This window comes from Neolamprologus brichardi, chromosome 8, assembly GCF_056152115.1.
Source record: "Neolamprologus brichardi isolate AB-2024 chromosome 8, ASM5615211v1, whole genome shotgun sequence".
In the NCBI taxonomy this organism is placed as follows: Eukaryota; Metazoa; Chordata; class Actinopteri; order Cichliformes; family Cichlidae; genus Neolamprologus; species Neolamprologus brichardi.
In genome coordinates, this window is record NC_142111.1 from 622,895 (window position 1) to 644,816 (window position 21,922).

Here is a 21,922-nt window from a genome sequence, read left to right on the forward strand (position 1 = left end):
GAGTTCAACTGTAAGTTGTTATCACCAAGCCACTGTTCAATGGAAGCTAAACATTTAATTAAAGAGGACAGTTTATGGACTTCCATCGGCTTAAAAGAGCAATATCATCCGCATAGAAGTGATAAGACACCTCAGGGAACTGAATAATTATAAGTTCTAGAGATAACATGTACAAAAGAAAAAGAACAGGACCCAGAACTGAACCCTGCGGTACCCCACATGTCAGATCCTTAGAATGTGACATGAACCGATTCGCAAAAACACTAAAAGATCTGTTCGAGAGGTACGACTGAAACCACTGCAGAGCCAGACCAGACACACCGACTATGTCCCGGAGCCTGTTAATCAGGATGGTATGATCAATGGTGTCAAAGGCAGATGTCAAGTCCAACAAAACCATGACTGAGGATGCTCCTGAGTCAGCTGACATCATAATGTCACTAGAGACTTTAAGTAATGTGGTTTCTGTTGAGTGACTTTTACGGAAACCTGACTGAAATTTGTCATAAATTTCATGTTTTTCTAAAAAAGTGGTAAGTTGATCTGCAACTACTTTTTCCATAATTTTCGATAATAATGGAAGCTTAGAGATAGGCCTATAATTCTTAAGCTGAGTTGGATTCAAACTGCTCTTTTTTAACACACAAAGATGTGTTATTTTGATGCAAAGATCTGATAAAATGTGTTTTAGTGTTGTTAAAACATGTAAATTTCAGTGTGTGAAAAAGCAGAAAACGTGTACATTTTTCAGTGTTAAAGTATTAAAATACATGTTATCAATTACTTAATAAACAACAGTTTTAATGATCTTCTGAAATTAATATGTATAGAATATTAATTTTCAATTTCATCCAAGTCTGAATCACTAAATTCAAGGTTAGGTGGGAAGTATAATTTTCAGGTATCTCTACTTTATTTAAGGAGTTTTTTCTGATCACTTTTTACTTTTACTCCCTCCTTTTATAAACAAACATCTGTACTTTCTACTCAACTTCAATTTTCAAAACAGGTTCATATTTTCATTTCATTTGTTTAAAATCGGTTTGATGTTTTCTATCCCTCCTTCCGCAAAGTGCAGAAGCAAGTTTGGCACTGGGATTCCAGGTTCTTCTCTATCCATCATTCGCAATATGCAGCATGCTTTTATTGGCACAGGGATGCCATGTTTTCTTCCCTATTCAATTCAATTTTATTTATATAGCACCAAATTGCAACAACAGTTGCCTCAAGGCGCTTCATATTGTAAGTTAGGCCCTACAATAATACATACAGAGGAAAAGAAAACCTGTGAGCAAGCACTTTGGCGACAGCGGGAAAGAAAAACTCCCTTTTAACAAGAAAAAACCTCCAGCAGAACCAGGCTCAGCGAGGGGCGGCCATCTGCTGTTGGGGAGAGCGAAGGAGGACAGGATAAAGACATGCTGTGGGAAGAGAGACAGAGATTAATAACAAGTATGATTCAGCAGAGAGGTATATTAAAACATGTTGAGTGAGAAAGGTGAATGAAAAGGAAATAATAAATGCATCATGGGAATCCCCGGCAGCCTACGTCTATTGCAGCATAACTAAGGGAGGATTCAGGGTCACCTGGTCCAGCCCTAACTATATGCTTTAGCAAAAAGGAAAGTTTGAAGCCTAATCTTAAAAGTAGAGATAGTGTCTGTCTCCTGAATCCAAACTGGAAGCTGGTTCCAGTGGCGGTCCTAGCCTGTTTGGCGCCCTGGGCGAATACTCCCCCTGGCGCCCCCCCCCCCCCCCCCCCCCCTCCCACACACACACACACACACACACACACACACATGAAGAGAGAGTATGCATTGTATGCAAACAGCTACTAAACAGACATCATAATTCGTCATACAATGAGAACAGGACAAATCAACAATTGACACTGACTAATTAATATTATATCATTGTATATATTGTTTGGAGTTTAGTCTGTTACTGTTACTATTTTTACCATTTCTTCTTGGAGGAACTGTAACTCACATAATTTCCTTAGGGATTAAGAAAGTATCCTGATTCTTAATGTTTTAGGATACATGACCTGCCATTATCCAATGACAAATCTGCTTACCTGTGTCTTTTGCTCGTTTCTCCTTGTAGGAGTCATAATTAAATGTATTGAATTTTAATGATCACTGGGTTTTATTTGTTTGGTTGCTATGGTGATGTGTAACGGGAGTCACGTGGGTGCTAGCGGCGACATTAAGAGGGCGTTGTCAGTCTGTCTTTCACTGGTTTGATTTTGACAGAGAGGAGGGCTGGGTAGCCGTAGTTTTTGTTGACCGCAGCACAACGAGTTTCCCCTTGTTGCATTAGAGCCTGTGATGTTTTAAGAGTTTGAATCGCGAGCCGATCACATTGCTCTGTAAACTTTTCAAGCACTTTAATAAACAAGCAAGCAATTCCACCTCTGGCATTACTGCGTAAAGTTGACAGGCAAATAGGCAGGCTCAGTCCCCGGCCTCTACTCCTCCTCTTCTTTTCTCCTTTTTTAGAGTTTAAAAACGGGTTGTGTGTGAGACTTTAAATCAACAAAACATAAAATATACATTTTAAATTGTTATTGATCCCTTTACCCCTGGTCCTAAAGTGTATATTTATTTTCTTACTCTTCTTATATATATTGTTTGTTTACTTGCACTGCTGTAACTGGAGCCTCGTCGCCTCGTCTCTCTATATACTGGACTGTATGTAGCGGAGATGACAAAGTTTACTTTGACTTCAGCAGCAAGCAGGCGCATCGAGGGCTCTCGCGCTCACTTTTCGCGTATAGAATTTTGAAAAAACATCGGTGCAAATTATAAGTCTGTATTATAATGTCTGATGTTTTCGTGTTTGTTGGTTTGTTTGTAATTTGTTTTATTTTGCGAGTTGGTAATTTTTGCTGCTCCAGCCAGCCAGAGCATCCCCCGCCGCCCCGCCCTCTCCTGCCTGTGCCGCAAGCAGCAGGCGCACCTCGCAAACGGAGGGCGCCCTTACTCCCAGCAAATGGGCGATAGAAAACCAATGCCATTCCCAATATGCGCTGGGATGATGTCGGGGTAGCATGAGAACAAGCCGTGATGCCGCCCCCACCACGATGCCGCCCCGGGCAACCGCCCATGTCGCCCGTATCTAAAACCGCTACTGGCTGGTTCCACAGAAGAGGGGCCTGAAAACTGAAGGCTCTGCCTCCCATTCTACTTTTAAATACTCTAGGAACAACAAGTAGGCCTGCAGAGCGGGAGCGAAGTGCTCTAATAGGGTGATATGGTACTACAAGGTCATTAAGATAAGATGGGGCCTGATTATTTACGACCTTGTATGTGAGGAGCAGGATTTTGAATTCAATTCTGGATTTAACAGGAAGCCAATGAAGGGAAGCCAAAACAGGAGAAATATGCTCTCTCTTTCTAGTCCCTGTCACGACTCTTGCTGCAGCATTTTGGATTAATTGAAAGCTTTTCAGGGCGTTTTTAGGACATCCTGATAATAATGAATTACAGTCGTCCAGCCTGGAAGTAATAAATGCATGAACTAGTTTTTCAGCGTCACTCTGAGACAGGATATTTCTAACTTTAGAGATGTTGCACAAATGGAAGAAAGCAGTCTTACATATTTGTTTAATATGTGCGTTGAAGGACATGTCCTGGTCAGAAATGACTCCAAGGTTCCTCACAGTGTTACTGGAGGCCAAGGTAATGCCATCCAGAGTAAGAATCTGGTTAGATACCATATTTCTAAGATTTTCAGGGCCGAGTACAATAACCTCAGTTTGATCTGAATTAAGAAGCAGAAAATTAGAGGTCATCCAGGTCTTTATGTCTTTAAGACATTCCTGCAGTTTAACTAATTGGTATGTGTTATCTGGCTTCATGGATAGAGTTGGGTGTCATCAGCATAGCAGTGAAAATGTATGCTATGCCTTCTGATGATACTGCCTAAGGGAAGCATGTATAATGTAAACAGAATTGGTCCTGTTGTTTCCGAGCTCATCCACTCCATGAGCTTGGAATCCTCAACCACCTTGTTGAGGCCATGGGCTACTTATCTTCACTAGCCTGCCTACCTAGGGCATGTCTTCCTTGGAGATCTGCCAGACCCGGGAGCTGCTGCCAGTCCCTTCCGATGCCTTTCCCAAACCGCAGCTCAATTCATGTTTAAGCTATTCACCTTTATCTACTAAAAAACGCTGTCAAACTTAAAATGAGGACGTGGGCCCAGCTAGGTTAGGGGAGATAAATGGATGGAGGGTAATGGACTCATTCTTATATAGCGCCCTTTCTACTCTCCCAGAGTACTCAAAGCGCTCTATACAACATGCCATATTCACCCAATCACACCCATTCCCGCCAGCACTGTCTTCTAAGTTTCTTAGTGCTTCCTAACTACCATTCATATGCCAATGAACGCATCGGAGAGCAATTTGGTGTTAGTATCTTGCCCAGGGATACTTGGCATGCAGACTGGAGGAGCCAGGGATCAAACCACCAACCTTCTGATCAGTACATGACCTACTCTACCTCCTGAGCTACAGCCACCCCAAGACTATCCTGTCTGTACATGTGCCATTATGTTTTTCATATGGTGACACATGCTGCAAAACAACCTGAGGTAGACTAACTGTGTGATTTAAATGTTGCATGAAAAGTTTGCTGTGCTGTGATGGATTTAAAGCAAACGTCTTGATGCATGCTCAATCATCCAGGTAAGTAAATCTCCAAACGTTGATTCTGTTTATCTCGACGTAGCGTTTTCAGTGGGAGAAACATTTCATCACTCATCCAAGTGACTTCTTCAGTCTCAGCTGACTGCAGGTTTCCCCAATCTTATAAACGGTGTATATATATATATATATATATATATATATATATATATATATAATGTCATCCAGATTAAGAATCTGGTTAGATACCATATTTCTAAGATTTTATATATATATACTATATATATATATATAGTCATTTGCATAATGACTGAAACCAGCCCACTGAAGGAACAAAGGGCTGAGAGGTCAGTTCCTTCCTCATAATTATGCAAATTCTCATGACCATTGATCAGCAACCACTGATCAAAGACCACTGATCAAGGCCCACTGATCAATGCCCACTGATCAATGGCCATGAGTACCATTCACAGAGAGTTGGGGAATGGCTGCAATCACAGCATTGTAAGATGGTGAAAGATGTACCCTTAGGCCCCCTCCTCGATTCAGAGATGGTCTTTCCTTTTTCACGTAAATGGCCTCCTTGACTCCACGCTCAAACCAGCGTTCCTCCCTGTCCAGGATGTTACATCCTCATCATTGAGTGTCCACTGGCCTGTAGGTGTAAATAGACTGCAGAGTCCTGGCCAGACGAGGTAGCTCTTCTGTGTTGTGCCATCCGCTTCGCCAGAGGTTGTTTGGTTTCCCCGATGTATAAATCCTGGCAATCCTCCTGCACTTAACAGCGTACACTATGTTACTCTGTTTGTGTCGGGGGACCCGATCCTTGGGGTGGACCAATTTTTGGCACAGCGTGTTTTGGGGTTTAAAAGCCACAGAGACACTGTGTTTTGAAAAAATGCGTCTCAACTGTTCCGATACTCCTGAAAATCTTAGAAATATGGTATCTAACCAGATTCTTAATCTGGATGGCATTACCTTGGCCTCCAGTAACACTGTGAGGAACCTTGGTGTGATTTTTGACCAGGATATGTCCTTCAACGCACATATTAAACAAATATGTAAGACTGCGTTCTTCCATTTGCGCAACATCTCTAAAATTAGAAATATCCTGTCTCAGAGTGACACTGAAAAACTAGTTCATGCATTTATTACTTCCAGGCTGGACGACTGTAATTCATTATTATCAGGATGTCCAAAAAAACTCGCTGAAAAGCCTTCAGCTAATCCAAAATGCTGCAGCAAGAGTCCTGACAGGGACTAGAAAGAGAGAGCATATTTCTTCTGTTTTGGCTTCCCTTCATTGGCTTCCTGTTAAATCCAGAATTGAATTCAAAATCCTGCTCCTCACATACAAGGTCTTAAATAATCAGGCCCCATCTTATCTTAATGACCTTGTAGTACCATATCACCCTATTAGAGCACTTCGCTCCCGCTCTGCAGGCCTACTTGTTGTTCCTAGAGTATTTAAAAGTAGAATGGGAGGGAGAGCCTTCAGTTTTCAGGCCCCTCTTCTGTGGAACCAGCTTCCAGTTTGGATTCGGGAGACAGACACTATCTCTACTTTTAAGATTAGGCTTCAAACTTTCCTTTTTGCTAAAGCATATAGTTAGGGCTGGACCAGGTGACCCTGAATCCTCCCTTAGTTATGCTGCAATAGACGTAGGCTGCCGGGGGATTCCCATGATGCATTGAGTTTTTCCTTTCCAGTCACCTTTCTCACTCACTATGTGTTAACAGACCTCTCTGTATTGAATCATATCTGTTATTAACCTCTGTCTCTCTTCCACAGCATGTCTTTTATCCTGTCTTCCTTCTCTCACCCCAACCAATCACAGCAGATTGCCCCGCCCCTCCCTGAGCCTGGTTCTGCCGGAGGTTTCTTCCTGTTAAAAGGGAGTTTTTCCTTCCCACTGTCGCCAAAGTGCTGCTCATAGGGGTCATATGATTGTTGGGTTTTTCTCTGTATCTATGAAGCGCCTTGAGGCGACTTTTGTTGTGATTTGGCGCTATATAAATAAAATTGAATTGAATTGAATTGAATACGGGATCACTACAGGTTTTCGCTTAGTCAGCGGTTGTCCTTCTCTCCTGGATCGGCTGGAGCTTTCTTTAGGTGCCTTCCCAGCATTGACAAAAGTCCAGCTGGGATAACCACATTTACTCAGGGCCTTTTTGATGTGATGTTCTTCTGCCTCCCTGGCTGCTGTGTCTGTGGGGATGGTGTTCGCTCTGTGTTGTAGCGTCCTGATGACGCCCAGTTTATGCTCCAGTGGATGATGAGAGTCAAACCTTAAATACTGATCCGTATGCGTAGGTTTTCGGTACACATCAGCTTTTAGATGTCCCCCATTACTGATGGAAATCTCACAGTCTAAGAAGGCTAACCTGCCACTTTTTATATCCTTCTTGGTAAATTTGATGTGTCGGTCCACCGAGTTAATGTGATGAGATTTGATTTTCACCCAGGTGTCATCCACATACCCGAACCAATGACTTGGTGGTGTTCCAGGGTAGGATAGCAAAGAGATATGGCAGCCTCGCTTCTGTCAGTCTGCTACAACCGTAGCTGCCTCCACCAGTGTGTGAATGTGAGAGTGAATGAATAGTGGCATTGTAAAGCGCTTTGGGTGCCTTGAAAAGCGCTATATAAATCCAATCCATTATTATTATTACGAACTACCTCCAACACTTCTGTGACTGGGATACAAGTAAAGAGAGATGTAACGTCGTACAAGACCATGAGACCATCTGCCTCCATCATGACATCTCTCACCTTCTCAACAAAATCCAGGGTGTTCTGGATGTGGTGTTCAGAGCTGCCTACCAGCGGGTTGAGGATCGAAGCCAGAAACTTAGAGATGTTATAGGTGACCGAGTTGATCATACAGACAATCTGTCTTAAAGGTGCACCCTGTTTATGTATCTTGGGTAAACCATTTAGACTTGGTGTAGATTCCCCTGGGTATAGCCTGTGGTATGAGGTCCGGTTGATAAGGAGGGGGCCTAAGGGTACATCTTTCACCATCTTACAATGCTGTGATTGCAGCCATTCCCCAACTCTCTGTGAACGGTACTCATGGCCATTGATCCGTGGTCTTTGATCAGTGGGCCTTGATCAGTGATTGTTGATCAATGGCTCTACATCGGAGAGACCAAACAGGCACTTCACAAGCGCATGGCACAACATAGAAGAGCCACCTCCACAGGACAAGACTCAGCAGTCCATCTGCATCTAAAGGTCAAAGGTCACTCTTTCGAGGATGCCAATGTTCACATTTTGGACAGAGAGGACAGATGGTTTGAAAGAGGAGTGAAAGAAGCCATCTATGTCCACTGTGAGCGACCATCTTTGAACAGAGGCGGTGGTTTACGACACCAACTGTCTGCCATCTATAATCCAGTTTTGAGATCCCTCCCCAGACGCCTTAACGCCCACTCACATCCTGGGCCATCTGACCTCAGGAATTCGCATGATAAGGTGGGGCCAGGTTTCACAATGAACTCACCTGAAACTCTGGCTGATTGGGACCCACACCCAGTTTCACACCTTGGCTCAGGTGATTAGAGGATCATCAGGGGTCCTTTTGTCCCTCTGTGGGGGGAAACTCCCACTAGGTTTATATCTGGGACTCCCCACCATTTGACCTTAGAACTGAAGAAGCTTCTCAGATGAGAGGTGAAACGTCTTCAAGCAACTTTAAGAAGTCCAGACGCTTTTCTTTGCAAGCTCCTTTGACTACGATGACCTGGATGACTGAGAACCTTCACAGACAATGGTCATGAGAATTTGCATAATTATGATGAAGGAACTGACCTCCCAGCCCTTACTGCCCGTACTGTTTATAAGATTGGGGAAACCTGCAGTCAGCTAAGGCTGAAGAAGTCACTTGGATGAGTGACAAAATGTTTCTCCCACTGAAAACGTTACGTCCAGATGAACAGAATCAACTTTTGGAGATTTAAAGCGAAGAACAGTGTGTTGGACTGATGCACAGTGGCTGTTCTGCTCATGGTCAGAGTTAGGTCACATAAGATAAGATAACTTTTTATTGTCTTTGCACAGTCATACCTAGTACAGTAGTACAATGAAATTGGAAACTGTTCTGCGGTGGCACTACACCCAACACAACACAGTAACTTACTTAAAGTGGATTTTTTAAGGTTCAAGAGAGGTATGAGCAAAGGAATGACTTAACAAATAAAAATAAAAAGAATGAGTGTATGTTTATTGCACATAGTTATTGTTATTGTTATTGCCCCCCAAAAAGTCCAGCGAGGTAGCCAATCAGGTCAGCTATTAGCACTGATTAGGGCTATTGCTCTGTTGTAAAAGCTGTCCTTGAGTCTGTTTGTCCGTGACCTCAGCAGCCTGAATTTTCTGTCAGATGGCAGCAGCTTAAACATCCGGTGTCGTGGGTGTGGTTTAAATATGTTAAACCAGAGGATTCTAAGGAGAGCTTTGAAGCTGCTGCACTGCTGTTCTATTATTTTGTTGTACAGTATTATATAACTTCTATGATTTAAACAAAACATCATACTGAGAAGCATGTACCAATCATATGGAAAGAGGTAAAATTGTTTCTTAGTCTATTGAGTAAACTTAATTTAATAAAATGTGAACAAATATAAAATGTAAAAAAAATAAAATTAAAGATTTTTTAAGTTTAATAGATTCTTTTAATCTCACACAGTGGGTGGCTGAACCTACACAAGCATGTGGACATACTGTGGACTATGTTTTATGCTATCACCTGCCTGCTTCAAACTTGATTATTTTAAATGCAGAGTCCGAAAACATTAGAGCACTTTTGCAAATATCTGATGTCTTGAAAAATCGAGCAGATATTTGAAGTTTACACAGCACCATTCTCGCATGAAAATATCTTAAAAGTTTATTTTGTGACCCAGAAAGAGTAATATTTCAAACTCCGCCACTCTGTGTTCCTCCGCCTCGTTTGCGTTTTGGACGAATTGGATTCTGAGATATTGCATTTCATCATTTTGAGCTGATTGGAGACCAAAACAGCCAATCAGATTTTTTTGCATCCAAGTCTGTGATTGGCTGGTTTTGTGGCACAAATATAACGGTGTACAGAAAGAGTTAAACGCGCACGGGCAGAAATGTTGAGAGCGCGAGCAACACATTGCGAGCAAGCGCAAATGCAAAAACTGAGCAAGAGGGGCTCCTGTTGTGTGTGTGTGGATAATAGCAAACACTGAAATACAGTTGTTTGCACGCAGCAATGAATTTAGTTCACTCAGATTTTGCTTTGCTTCGCTCAAAATAAATTTCTCCTCAAAATGCAACACTTGCACCTGCAAAATTGTTTTACGTTTGCCAAATGTTTTTTATGTGTGCTCAGAATAGTGGCACAAACATAACGCCATACCCTTTGGCTCTGCCGTCAAAGTGATCAGTGACAGCAAAATTTCGCAAGCAAATAAACTGCTGCAGCACGAGCAAAGAAGAAACTCTGTCTGGCTTATTTGTGCACGTGGCCGCTGAGTTCACTGGGATACGGATACACCTCTGCTCACTAATATTTCTGTCATGCGGTGTAGTAGGACTCAGGCGCAGAGCAGAGTTCAGGGGAAAGCAACGTTTATTTACACAACCACCAGGTGCAGATATATACAGTGAGGGGAACGGGGGTCCTAGGTCCAAAAGAGAGGTCCGGGATTGCAGTCACAAACACGCTGGCTCTTCTTCTTTACAGCAGTAGAAATAACAGGTTAGTCACGGGTCCGGGGAAAACTGTGCACAGGAGAAAATAAGGTTACACGGAGATCGCAGCAAGTCTACAAAGCTTAAGGATTCGAGGCAGAGGTTCACTAACGTGTCTAGCATAATCATCCTGCGGTGAGGCTGTCTGCATCCCGGCCTTAAGAGTCCAACCCGTAATCAGAGCCTGACGAGATGCAGGTGTGTGGCAAGGGCGGGAGCCTGCAGTGAGCTCCGCCCTGGCAGGGAGGAGAGAGGAGAATGTACACAAAACACATGTGGCCTTGTGGAGCTGGCCGGGCAGACACGGGGACCATGACAATTTCCTTGCTAAAAGTCAGTAGAGGCCTATCCCAATATAAACTTCTGATAAACTGACCTTCCCCCCCCCTTAGTCTCTGTCCACTACCCATTTTGAACAGAATATTTCTCTACATACTCTGTGCAACCGGATTCTGGGGATGGGATAGTAGTGCAACAGGCATGGACCTTCTGGCCCATGAATAAATGATAAATGATTGGTTCTTATCTAGTCTACAGGGGCACTCAAAGCGCTCAACGACAAGCTGCTTATAGATAAAAGTGACTGAGGTATTTTTCTGAGGGGTATATAAAGAAAATTCCACCTAGCCAGGATTACTTTGTGTGCTCAATGAGACTCAAATAAATACAAGTTGCTTTGCATGTACAGCTTGTGTATGTATTGTACAGCAGATGGAGCCATTCACCTTCCCTAGTTTCTGTACTCAATGTAACATAATGTTGAACACATTTTATTATTTGATCCACATAAATATTTACTGGTAAAATTACAAGTTAATAAAAGCAAGACTATTAAACACAAATTTTTTACATTTAGTGTTAAATCCTGATACCTGAGTTCAAGAAAAATACCCTGAAAAGATTCTAAAATGTAATAAATCTAATGGATGTTTTTCCAAGGCCAATTTCTGGATACTAAACTTTTCAAACAGTATTAATCAGTGATCTGTGAAGTTTGTGGGTTGCTGTGGCTGACCAGCCTACCCATTCCTGTTGTTGTGGGGTGGGAGTTTCCAGCTATACAGCTCAGGGGAAACGCCACAGGATGTCCTTTTCCTCATTCCTCAAGGACAGAACTCGGTTATGTACATGTTGAGCTGGTGTGTATGTTAAAAACATTTCCACTATGTCAGTCTTCTTTTATTCTTTTTTGTTAAAAGGAAAAAGGAATCTTATAAACCGCATTGTCGCTGTTTTTACAATACGATCTAGTCAATCACATAGTTATAATAAAACTGATCATTAAAGTACTGCTTGTCTAGAGATGCCTATACACAAAAATAATCTCTGTATACAGTGTCACATTTGTTTGTTGTTTTGTTTGTCTTAAGTTTAAAATAAAGTTAATTGTATTCAAACAGCCAACAATGTGTTGGAAGCAGATTCAACTGGGCTTGAGTGGTTGAATTTTGTTTGTTCACCCCTTGGATGGACCTATTTTAGTCTGCAACACTGAGATAATGTTGTGTTCATGGCTATAAACAGCTCCACAGTGCACTGGGAACATTTTCAAAGTAATTCTACATTTTGTCTTATTACAGCTTTGTTACAAAATGCATTAAATTCTTTTACCTCAAAATTCTGCACACTCCACAACAGCAAAAACATTTGCTTGAAATTCTTGCAACTGTATTAAAAATAAACAAAATTATAACATGTTTACAAGTATTTAGAGCCTTTGCCATTGCCCTCAAACTTGAGTTATGGTGCATCCTTCTTCTGTTAATCATCTGTCAGCTGCTTCTACAACTTTATTGCAGTCCGTCTTTGGTACATTGAGTTCAGCTGGTTTGGGAACAATTCAGTGTCCCTCTGGATGAGGTGAAAGAGGTGGTTCAAAGTGGTGTCCGTGCAACCCAAATCCAATTAAGTGGTAGAAAATTGAAGGATGGATGGACTTAGTGCTGTTTAGCTAACTTTGCCATTTAACTTTGATATTTAATTTGAAATAATGTCCAAATGCAACAGCATGAAACATTTTCTCTTAAATGAAAGAATTAATCTTTAAAAGTAAAGCTAATATTTTAATATTTAATGCATCAAATGAACATATTATGTTAAAATCCCAGCTAAACAGAAAAATTGTACTTGATATTATCTATAATTAACAGTATATTATAACTATAACTATGGGCACTTTTTAAAATAATGTAAGTCCATAATTTTGTATGAAGGGATACCAATTTTAACTTTAAAGATCTACTGAATACACAAGATATTTAGGCAAGAAAAACTGATATCACAGTTGATGTAATTGTTTCATTTTTCTCAACAGTTTTCTAAGGTAAAATATGTGTCAATATTTCTTTAAACATTGTAGACCTATCATCATCTATAAAAGATTATAGAAAAACTCAGTTCTTATTACCAAAAACTAAAAGTACGCCATTGCAATTATAAACACAGTTAGTAGTTACAACAGTATTTCAAGTTTTTTCAGTGAATACTATATAATTTAAATCGAGATTAAATTTACAAGCTGTTTCACATAAAATTACACCGATGAACATTAAAGTATAGAAAACTAAATAATCATGATACGATCCTTCTCTGTTCTTCACCTTACAGTAGGAGCGGAGCCTATTTGGTTGTCAGCATCTTGCATTTATCAATGGAAGCGCAAGATGCTAATAGTGAGGCACTGAAGGGATGAGTGCGACAGCTGCTGGGTGAATCCTACTACACTATTGGGTCATGTGGTACACACAATCACACTCTATCCCTCTGATCCTTCCAGCCCTCCCGTTTCCCTCCGTCTCTCACTAAGGCCGAGCACAGTGAGGGAGGGCAAAAATGCCTGAGCTCAGAGAGAGAGTGAAGAGCGACTAAGAGAAGGAGGAAAGGCGGTAAGCAATGTGAGTCCAGATTACCACCAAGGCAGGAGCAGAGCGGACAGAAATACAGGAATACAAGCTCTCCTATCATATTCTCTACTTGTGTCAATTTAAAAGGAGAAAAGAAGCGGATTAAAAACTCGAAAGGGTGAAAAGAGGAGGAGGGGGGAAACAAGAGCAGAGGAGCAGAAGTAATGTGCTACCAACAGCGAGCGTTTCAGAGGACAGTGTTGTCACAGATGAGGAGGTGATGCGTGTGAGCGTGTGGGTTTGCAACACAGCAGCGACAAGGGTGATGTGTGTGTAAAGTAAACCCCCCACACCTACAAATCCCCAACACCATCTACTGAGACTTGGCCTGAGGTTTTGCAAGCCATGGTGAGGACCAGGAGCTAGCTGACATCCCGCTGAACACTATGGCCCAGGTGAGGAGAGACTCCCTCATAAACACACACAAAGCTATTCATGCATTTTAAAGACATCTACTTTGTTGTATATTCACACACACAAAGTGAAGTTTTGTCCATTCTTTATTTCTCTATCACAGTAGGGTAGCGTTTTAAACACAGACAAGATCTGTACCTGTGTAAACCAAATGAAAGCTAAATTGCTCAGAGTAGAACCGTGCTGGTATATAATAACTGCAACTTTACCCTCCCTGGTAAAAGTCTATGTGTTTTTGAGTCTTTGATGTATAGATACCACTCCACAAAATTATAGAATATTTCTTGCCCACTGGGCAAAAAGGAAACTCAGGCATTCAACTCCAAAAGTGAAAAATTCTGGAAAAAATACATTGTATTTACATCTATTGGAGAGATATTTTGATTCGGTGTATTTTACATTTGGCACGCTCTGACAAAGGTGACTGACATGATGATCCCATGTGGGGTTTTTTTTTTCACATTACCTAATGTTTATTGTTGATGTTCCTACAACAGCATAATGTTCCTCCAGGATAATCATCTTTCTATTGAGGTCTAATGCTGTGACAGGGTTTATATAACCAAAATAATATTATCTCCTAAACTTACCAAACTGTGACTTTAAAGAAGAAAAAATACTTGTCGTTGACTTTCACACAGGATAGCAGCCTGAGTCTCCAGGGTGAAAGTCCTACTCCTTGTGCAATATGTTGCTCTCGTCACAGACTGAAGTGCTTTTCTGCAAACATATGTCACAACAGCATGACTGACCAGATGCAAAAATAGATCTTAACATTAGTGTTGATAATATTAAAAGAAACACTGGAAATATCAGATGAACCATTCCTTTAAAATTTAAATTCATGAATTTAATCTATCCTGTTTATTGAAAATCTTGTAACCCTGGGACTAACACAAAGTATCATGCCAGCTGCACTAACTGGCTATTAGCTATTGGTTATGTTAAGCTATTTTTTATACATGCAACATAAAAGACTGCTGGGTAAAGACTGTAGGATGTAAAGTTTTTTTGCTTTTTTGTCATTTAGACCTGGTGAACCTGTATGTTCAGTCTACATTTCTATGTGTTTTTTTCATACACATCGACTTACCTAAGGTCCGAATGCAAGACAAGATAGTACAAGACACAATTAGCAATGATGAGCCGACCATAGACAGTGAAATCTTAGCGAAATGCTAACGTTTTGTTTGTTTTTTTAAGAAAAAAAAGTGAGGATTATGTTTTTTTCCTCAATCAACTCAAGTGATTCCATTTATTCAGTGTATTCTATACATGTGTAGACATTTTTTGCCAGGGACAGAAAGCAAAGACATATAGTGCATGTGAGGACCTGACTGTCTGAAGATACAGAGACGATGTGTCCTTTAAGGTTCGAGACACATCAGCCATTTGAATCATGAGTGAGGGTGGAGCAGCTCACTCTACATGGCAACATAACGAAGAAATGATGTAGTTGGCCAAAGTGTAAGAGCTGCATTGTGGTTGTGGAGGTTGTGTGTAAACGTCAGGATATCCTGCTCTTGCTCAAACACATTTACTGGAACAAATAGGAAAAAGGTTTAAACCAATTTTCCAACACTATCATCCTCAATCATAAACAAGTTGGCTCCAACTTGTTTATGATTGATCTAACTACATTAGACTTTTATTCTAGTCCCTTTAGTTGAAAGTATATGGTTAATATATTCCCTGTCTAGGGTGAATTTATTGTTGCCTGTGGAAATGTTTAATTACACTTTTAATGGTATACAATATACTGTCCTCTGCAAGTAGAAAGTTCATTGAAGGCATAGTTCAGTTCACTTTGAGAAGTCAAAATGAACTAAACAAGTGTGAGATGAAAAAGAATAGGTACCTATTTGTCTCTGCGTAGCTCTGGTATTAAACAGTTAAATACAATACTGAATGTTAGCCAGTTCAATCCAGAATGTGAGTGCTGGTGAGACCTGCCTATTTTAATTGTTAATTTAGCTAAATTTAATTCTTATTTTAATTCATAGTGATATATACTGCTTTGTGGTGTCTGTTTTGCTTATTTGCATGCTGTGCAATTTTGTCCTGTTGGTGTTCGGCTTGTGGATGCTGCAGATGCTATAGCTATATGGTGCATAAATAGTCATAGTTTACAACTATCCAAAATTTAGTATACTAAATAATACAGATGGGAAATGCTCAGTAGAGTACACCTTTACTCGATTTCCCCAATATAATCAAGGTTCAAAAATATGTATCCTGTATTTAGCGTGAAAGATTGGAAAAAATGTCAAACTCTGGTCAACATACATGAGGTTTACTGTGTGACTCACTGTAGTCAAGCTGCTTGGCTGAAGGCCAGCTTTGGGCTTTCTGTGTGGAGTTTGTCTGTTCTCCTCATGCTTGTGTGGGGTCTCACCAGGTACTCTGGTTTCCTTTCACAGTCGAAAGACTGGGGCTAGGTTAACTGATGACTCTAAAATAACTATGGCTGTGAATGTGAGCAGGGCTGTCTGTCTGTTTGTTGACCTGTTCAGCAGAGAAGAAGCAGAGTGGTTGCAGTGGAGAGGGGGAAATGATTGGACATGGGGGAGACAAAAAAGAGAAAAGAAGAAAGTGGGAGCAACAAATTAGAATTGCAGTTCCCAGTCATGCTTAGTTCAGGCCCTGTTTGAACTCGTCTGCTCTTTATAGTCTTCATGGGGTGGTGTGATAGGACACAGTAAGTTGTGTGATTAACAGCTTTTTATGTATTATGTATGATGACCTGTGGCTTTTTATCTATGCCACTCTGAAACCATACTTCAAGAAAGGAATGCTGTGGATTCCAGGCTTTAATATTTCATCAAATAACTGAAATGTAGAATAAACATTCATCGTGTGGTTAATTATCTGGGTTTGAGAAAATACTGAGAATGTGAGGGGTTGAATGTGGCTTGTGGAGTGGTTTGTACAAACTGGTCCATTTCCAAATTCTTTATCCATCATTGTCATACTGGCAAATATTTTCCTGATCTTTATAGAAGTATTTTTAAATAGTTTTCCCCTCTGTTGCATATTTTAAATGTTTGCTGTTAGTTGAAATAAAACAAACCAAAAAAGCAGAGTGCAGTTAGATGCAGGAGAGAGACTTGCAGCACATACAGACAGGTAGCAAAATATCTGGAAATGGGATGTTTTAGTCTTGTCTATTTGTCTTGTTGGCAAATAGAACAGCTGACTGATCTGATTTTTAAAATATCTAGTTTATATACTTAGTTACTGCAGTGTATGTGGTTGTGAATGGTTCAGATTTCTCTTGAACTCTTGACTCAGATTTTTTAGTAAGTTAGTTCAGTCAGCTTGCTGGGCTTACACATGACATCATTAGCATGTTGCAGCCTGCATGTTCAGTGCTACTCTGAGCCATTACATTTGCACACCGACAGCTACGTTAAGATGGACTGTGTTATATATAGATATATAAATAAATATTATATAATATGTTGAAAGCCTATTTTTGTGGTGGCTCTGTGTGTGTGTGCCTCCATGTTTACTGCTGACCTGATAATAAGTTTCCTCTAGAGTGCTTCTCCCTGAGGTTTCTCCAGCAAGAACACAGTCAGGGAAATGTGTGATCCCCTGCTGAATATATCAGTTTGCTCACCCACAAAGAAATAAACATATCCGTTTATGATTCTTTTTATGGTTGTTTCATTTTATTGGGAGAGGTAGAACATTAACCAAAATATTATCCTCTTCTATAATTTTGGCTCTCATAGATTGGCTGTGTGTCCATGGAGTAAACAGTTTACAATCAGTCAATCAATTACAGATACTCCTGATCTCAACTCATTGTGTGTATAAGGCACAATAATCGCAGTGGAAGAGGTTAGATAAAGAGTATTTCAATTCATTTTTTTTAAACAGCATCAAATCACAACAACAGTCACCTCAAGGTGCTTTATATTGTAAGGTAGACCCTACAATAATACATACAGAGAAAAACCCAACAATCATATGACCCCCTATGAGCAGCACTTTGGCAACAGTGGGAAGGAAAAACTCCCTTTTAACAGGAAGAAACCTCCGGCAGAACCAGGCTCAGGGAGGGGCGGGGCCATCTGCTGCGGCCGGTTGGGGTGAGAGAAGGAAGACAGGATAAAAGACAAAGGATAAAAAAATATGTGGGATCTATGGATTCTTTGACACCCAACATCTACACAAACAGTGAAACAACTAGTACCTCAGTGTTTCAACATCCGGAAGAAGCAACGGCTATCACAACTAGAGATTGACAAGGTACAACACAAATACTATATCAAGGGGGAGCCAGAATATTAGGTCAGAGGGGAATTATGATCATCCTCACCCACTGAGATCCTGTACCAAACCCCAGGAACTGATGTGTTGTAGGCAATGAGTGCGAAAGCAGCTGACCTGATAGATGGGATCATGGCTCAGTTGGAAACTAGGAGCCTCCATGACTGATTACCAAGACTATGTTAAGTATCCTCTGAAGGTTTACTAGAAGATGTGAATGCAGCATTATGGCAATCCCTACTGCAAACATCAGCACAGCAGCAGTAATCACGGAGATGCGAGGCTACAAGATAAACAGCCACAAGGAGCAATTACCTCCACGGAGAAGGAGACTAAAAGCGCCTTGAGGCGATTGTTGTTGTAAAAATGAATTGAACTGAATTAAAAGAACGAACCAGCGGTAGTAGCCTGCCAACCCCAGGAACCGTCTCACCTCCCTTTTGGTCTTGGGGCATGAGCAGGACGCGATGGCCGTCGTCTTCTCCACTTGCGGGCGCACCTGCCTCCCCCCCGAGTGGTACCCCAAATACTGTACCTCCCTCCGTCCAACAGCACACTTCTTCGGGTTGGCCGTGAGCCCCGCCTGCCTCGGTGACACCAGGACTGCGGCCACCCACTGCACATGCTCCGCCCAGGTGTGACTGTAGATGATCACGTCATCCAAATAGGCAGCAGCATACACAGCGTGCGGACACAGCACCCGGTCCATGAGGCATTGAAAGGTGGCTGGGGCACCGAACAAGCCGAACGGAAGTGTGACAAATTGGTACAACCCGTACGGAGTGGAGAAGGCCGTTTTTTCCTTAGACTCTGCAGACAAGGAAATCTGCCAGTAGCTCTTGGTCAAATCCAGTGTCGTAAAGAAACGAGCAGTGCCCAACCGGTCCAGGAGTTCGCCGACCTGGGGCATCGGGTACGCATCAAACCGTGACACCTCATTCACCTTGTAGTAGTCCACACAGAACCGTATAGACCAGGGGTGGGCAACTCCAGGCCTCGAGGGCCGGTGTCCCTGCAGGTTTTAGATGTGTCCTTGAACCAACGCAGCTGATTTAAATGGCTAAATTAGCTCCTCAACGTGTCCTGAAGTTCTCCAGAGGCCTGGTAACGAACTAATCATGTGATTCAGGTGTGATGACCCAAGGTGAGATCTAAAACCTGCAAGACACCGGCCCTCGAGGCCTGGAATTGCCCACCCCTGGTATAGACCCATCTTTCTTCACTACAAGAACTATGGGGCTACACCAAGCACTGTGCAACTCTTCTATTACACCCAGCCTCAGCATCTCATTTGTCTTTTATGTCTTTTATGTTCCGGCAGCCTGTGGGGCCGTGAACACACCGTCACGCCAGGCTGCGTTTTAACATGGTGCTCTATGAGAGCTGTACAGCCGGGCAAGGGGGGAGAACACATCAGCAAAGCGCTGTTGCAAGGCAGCAACATCCGTTCTCTGGGCCTGTGTGAGATGGTCATCACAACGGAGGGAGGCGGGAATGGTAGAATTTGGCACCTCCAGCCCCAACTCATCTCACTCCTTAACCAGGCTTACCAGAGCGGCGGTTTCCACCTCCCACCATGCTTTGAGGAGGTTGAGGTGGTAAATCTGTGTTGCCCCTCCTCTGTCCAACCGGGCAACTTCATAGTCAACGTCCCTCACCCGCCGTGTGACCACGAAGGTAAAAATTGCCAGACCCTAGCCCCTCTGTTGTACAGGCTCTGCTGACGTTGCTGGGCCTGGAGCAAATTCTCCCGTGATAACCTCCCCAGCCTGTGCAGCTTTGCTCTCAGGTCCAGAACGTGTTGAATTTCCTTCTTGGCAGGGCTCAACCCTTCCTCCCAGTTTTCTTTAATCAGGTCGAGCAGCCCCCGCGGCTGTCTACCGTACAGTAATTCAAAGGGAGAAAATCCCATGGAGGCCTGGAGTACCTCCCACACTGCAAACAACAGAGGGACTAGCCAGCGATCCCAATTTGGTTCATCCTCGCAAATAAACTTACGAATCATGGATTTTAAAGTCTTATTCAGCCTCTCTACCAGCCCATCAGTCTGAGGGTGGTAGACGCTGGTCCAAATAGATTTAATGCTCAATAATCCGTACAGTTTCCACAACGTGCGCGACATGAACGACATGCCCTGGTCAGTCAGTATTTCTTTTGGAATACCGACCCAGGAGTTGACATCTGGCTTGCTCGAAACCGCCACCGGTAGTCCTCCGGGGTGAGTCTGGGCCGATCCAGCACCGCCCTGCAGACATCCACATAGACAGTCCGGGGCACCAGGGGCACACTGAGGACCACCGTCTTCGCCTCCCCTGACAGCAGCGGTAGCAGCCTGGGAGCCCACTCCTCTTCAGGCCACCGGCAGGCAAGCGCCGTGGCCTGGAATGTCTCAACAAATGTCAGGGGATCCTCCCCATCACCCATCCGGTGCAGCGTCACAGACAGTGGGGGAGGTGGAGGCGGCGCAGCCGGACCCCCTACTAACTGTTGCAGCACCACCGTCTGCTGTGCCGCTTGTGTCACGCTGGACGGAGGCCAGCAACTTGAACAAAACCCAAGCGCAGACACACAGGGCGGAGGCAAGAGAGTGTTTTAACACAATTTATTGGTGAATATATAATATGGGTGAAAACACAATAACGTGGCAAACTGCGGTGTGGAAACGTAGCCGTGGAACTATTAGCGTGGCATGAATGTGAGGACAACTGGATCTAGGCAGGTAAGTATTGGTCACACTGGGGAGAGAGGAGAGCGGAGTTAGAGCTGGGTTGAAGTGGATTACCAGAGAGGGTAATTATGAGAGTCTCTTCAGCTTACTTGCAGGAGGTGGAGGTGTGGTATCGAGGGGGAGGTGAAACGGCTGACCTGGGGTTCATTGGATCCAAAGTGGTGAGTGAGCAGGAGGGCGGGCAGGTGAGGTTTGGAGATATTTCCCAGTGAGGTGGAAAGGAGCTGAGATCCAAGCGGTGAGCAGCAGTCGACACTGGAGAATAGGTCCTGAAGCACAAGAAACAGCGTGAGTCAAACAACTTGAGATTAGCAACATGAACGTGGGAGCCGGTTACCAACATCAGGTAGTTGACGAACTGGCAGGGAGGAGATGACAGCGCAGAGCTTAAATCCCTCTTTGGCCTGATTGCCCCAATTAGCTCCAGATGCGTGAAGCTGAGGAAGTCCTGCCCATGGGCGGAGCCAATGGTGCTCTGGCACTGATGGAAAATCCCAGCTGCTCACCCAGACCATGACAGCTTGCTGGCAAAGCAAAGCCAGCTGCTGGTCCTGGGCCACCGCCTGGCGCACGGACATAGCAGCCAGATCCTGCATCATCTGCCCCAGAATCTGCAACGGCTGGACAGGTGGCTGGGCGGCGGGCTGGGCGGCGGGCTGGGCGGCGGGCTGGGCGGCGGGCTGAACGGCAGGCTGATCCGGTGGGGGGCCCGACATGACAGCGCACAACTGGGTTTCAGCACCACTTGCAACACAGGACCCACACACACACGACAGGTTTATGCTTAGACTGTCTTTTATTGAGAAATAATCTGTGGTTTTTGGCACCCGCCTCGGACGCAGCCACTCCGACTCTCTCCCAGCATCATCTGCTGCTTCTCACTGCGGATATACATAAGACATATCTCCCTCATTAAAACAGTCCTGTACACCTGTTCCCTCCCCGCCTCCGTGCCGCCCAGAGAGTTCACTGTGTCACCCCTCCTATGCAGCAGGCCAGCAAACCACGCCCCCGCCACAGGACCCTAAGCGCCTCCATCAGGAATTCAGTGGGAATGCAGTGAAAAACACTAGAGGCCAACTTCAAGCCAACAGCACAAGTTATCATCAAGTGTTGCTGTGTGATTTCTTACTATTACTGAAGGCTACTCACCACCAAGCTAACACTGTTAGCTGGCGTTAGCTGAGGTTAGTTTATAGACTGCAGACTGGTAGACTTGA

At 43.1% G+C, this 21,922-nt stretch overlaps 2 protein-coding genes across 2 annotated transcripts in view; one reads left to right on the plus strand and one right to left on the minus strand.

The window, feature by feature from the left end:
- The first annotated feature begins 13,224 nt into the window (after positions 1 to 13,224).
- The window catches only part of LOC102775806 (rho GTPase-activating protein 23-like), a 75,636-nt gene continuing 66,938 nt past the window's right edge, over positions 13,225 to 21,922 (plus strand). The window contains exon 1 of the mRNA XM_087845215.1: positions 13,225 to 13,677. Coding sequence (XP_087701341.1) covers positions 13,669 to 13,677 — 9 coding nt within the window. The 5' untranslated portion in view covers positions 13,225 to 13,668. The remainder of the gene's footprint in view (positions 13,678 to 21,922) is intronic.
- LOC148101698 (uncharacterized) lies at positions 20,589 to 21,217 on the minus strand. Its single transcript, XM_087845058.1, has 3 exons — positions 21,044 to 21,217; positions 20,792 to 20,971; positions 20,589 to 20,709 (listed from the first exon to the last, which is right to left on the minus strand). Exons 1-3 carry the CDS (start codon positions 21,215 to 21,217, stop codon positions 20,686 to 20,688), a joined length of 378 nt encoding a protein of 125 aa, XP_087701184.1. The 3' UTR covers positions 20,589 to 20,685.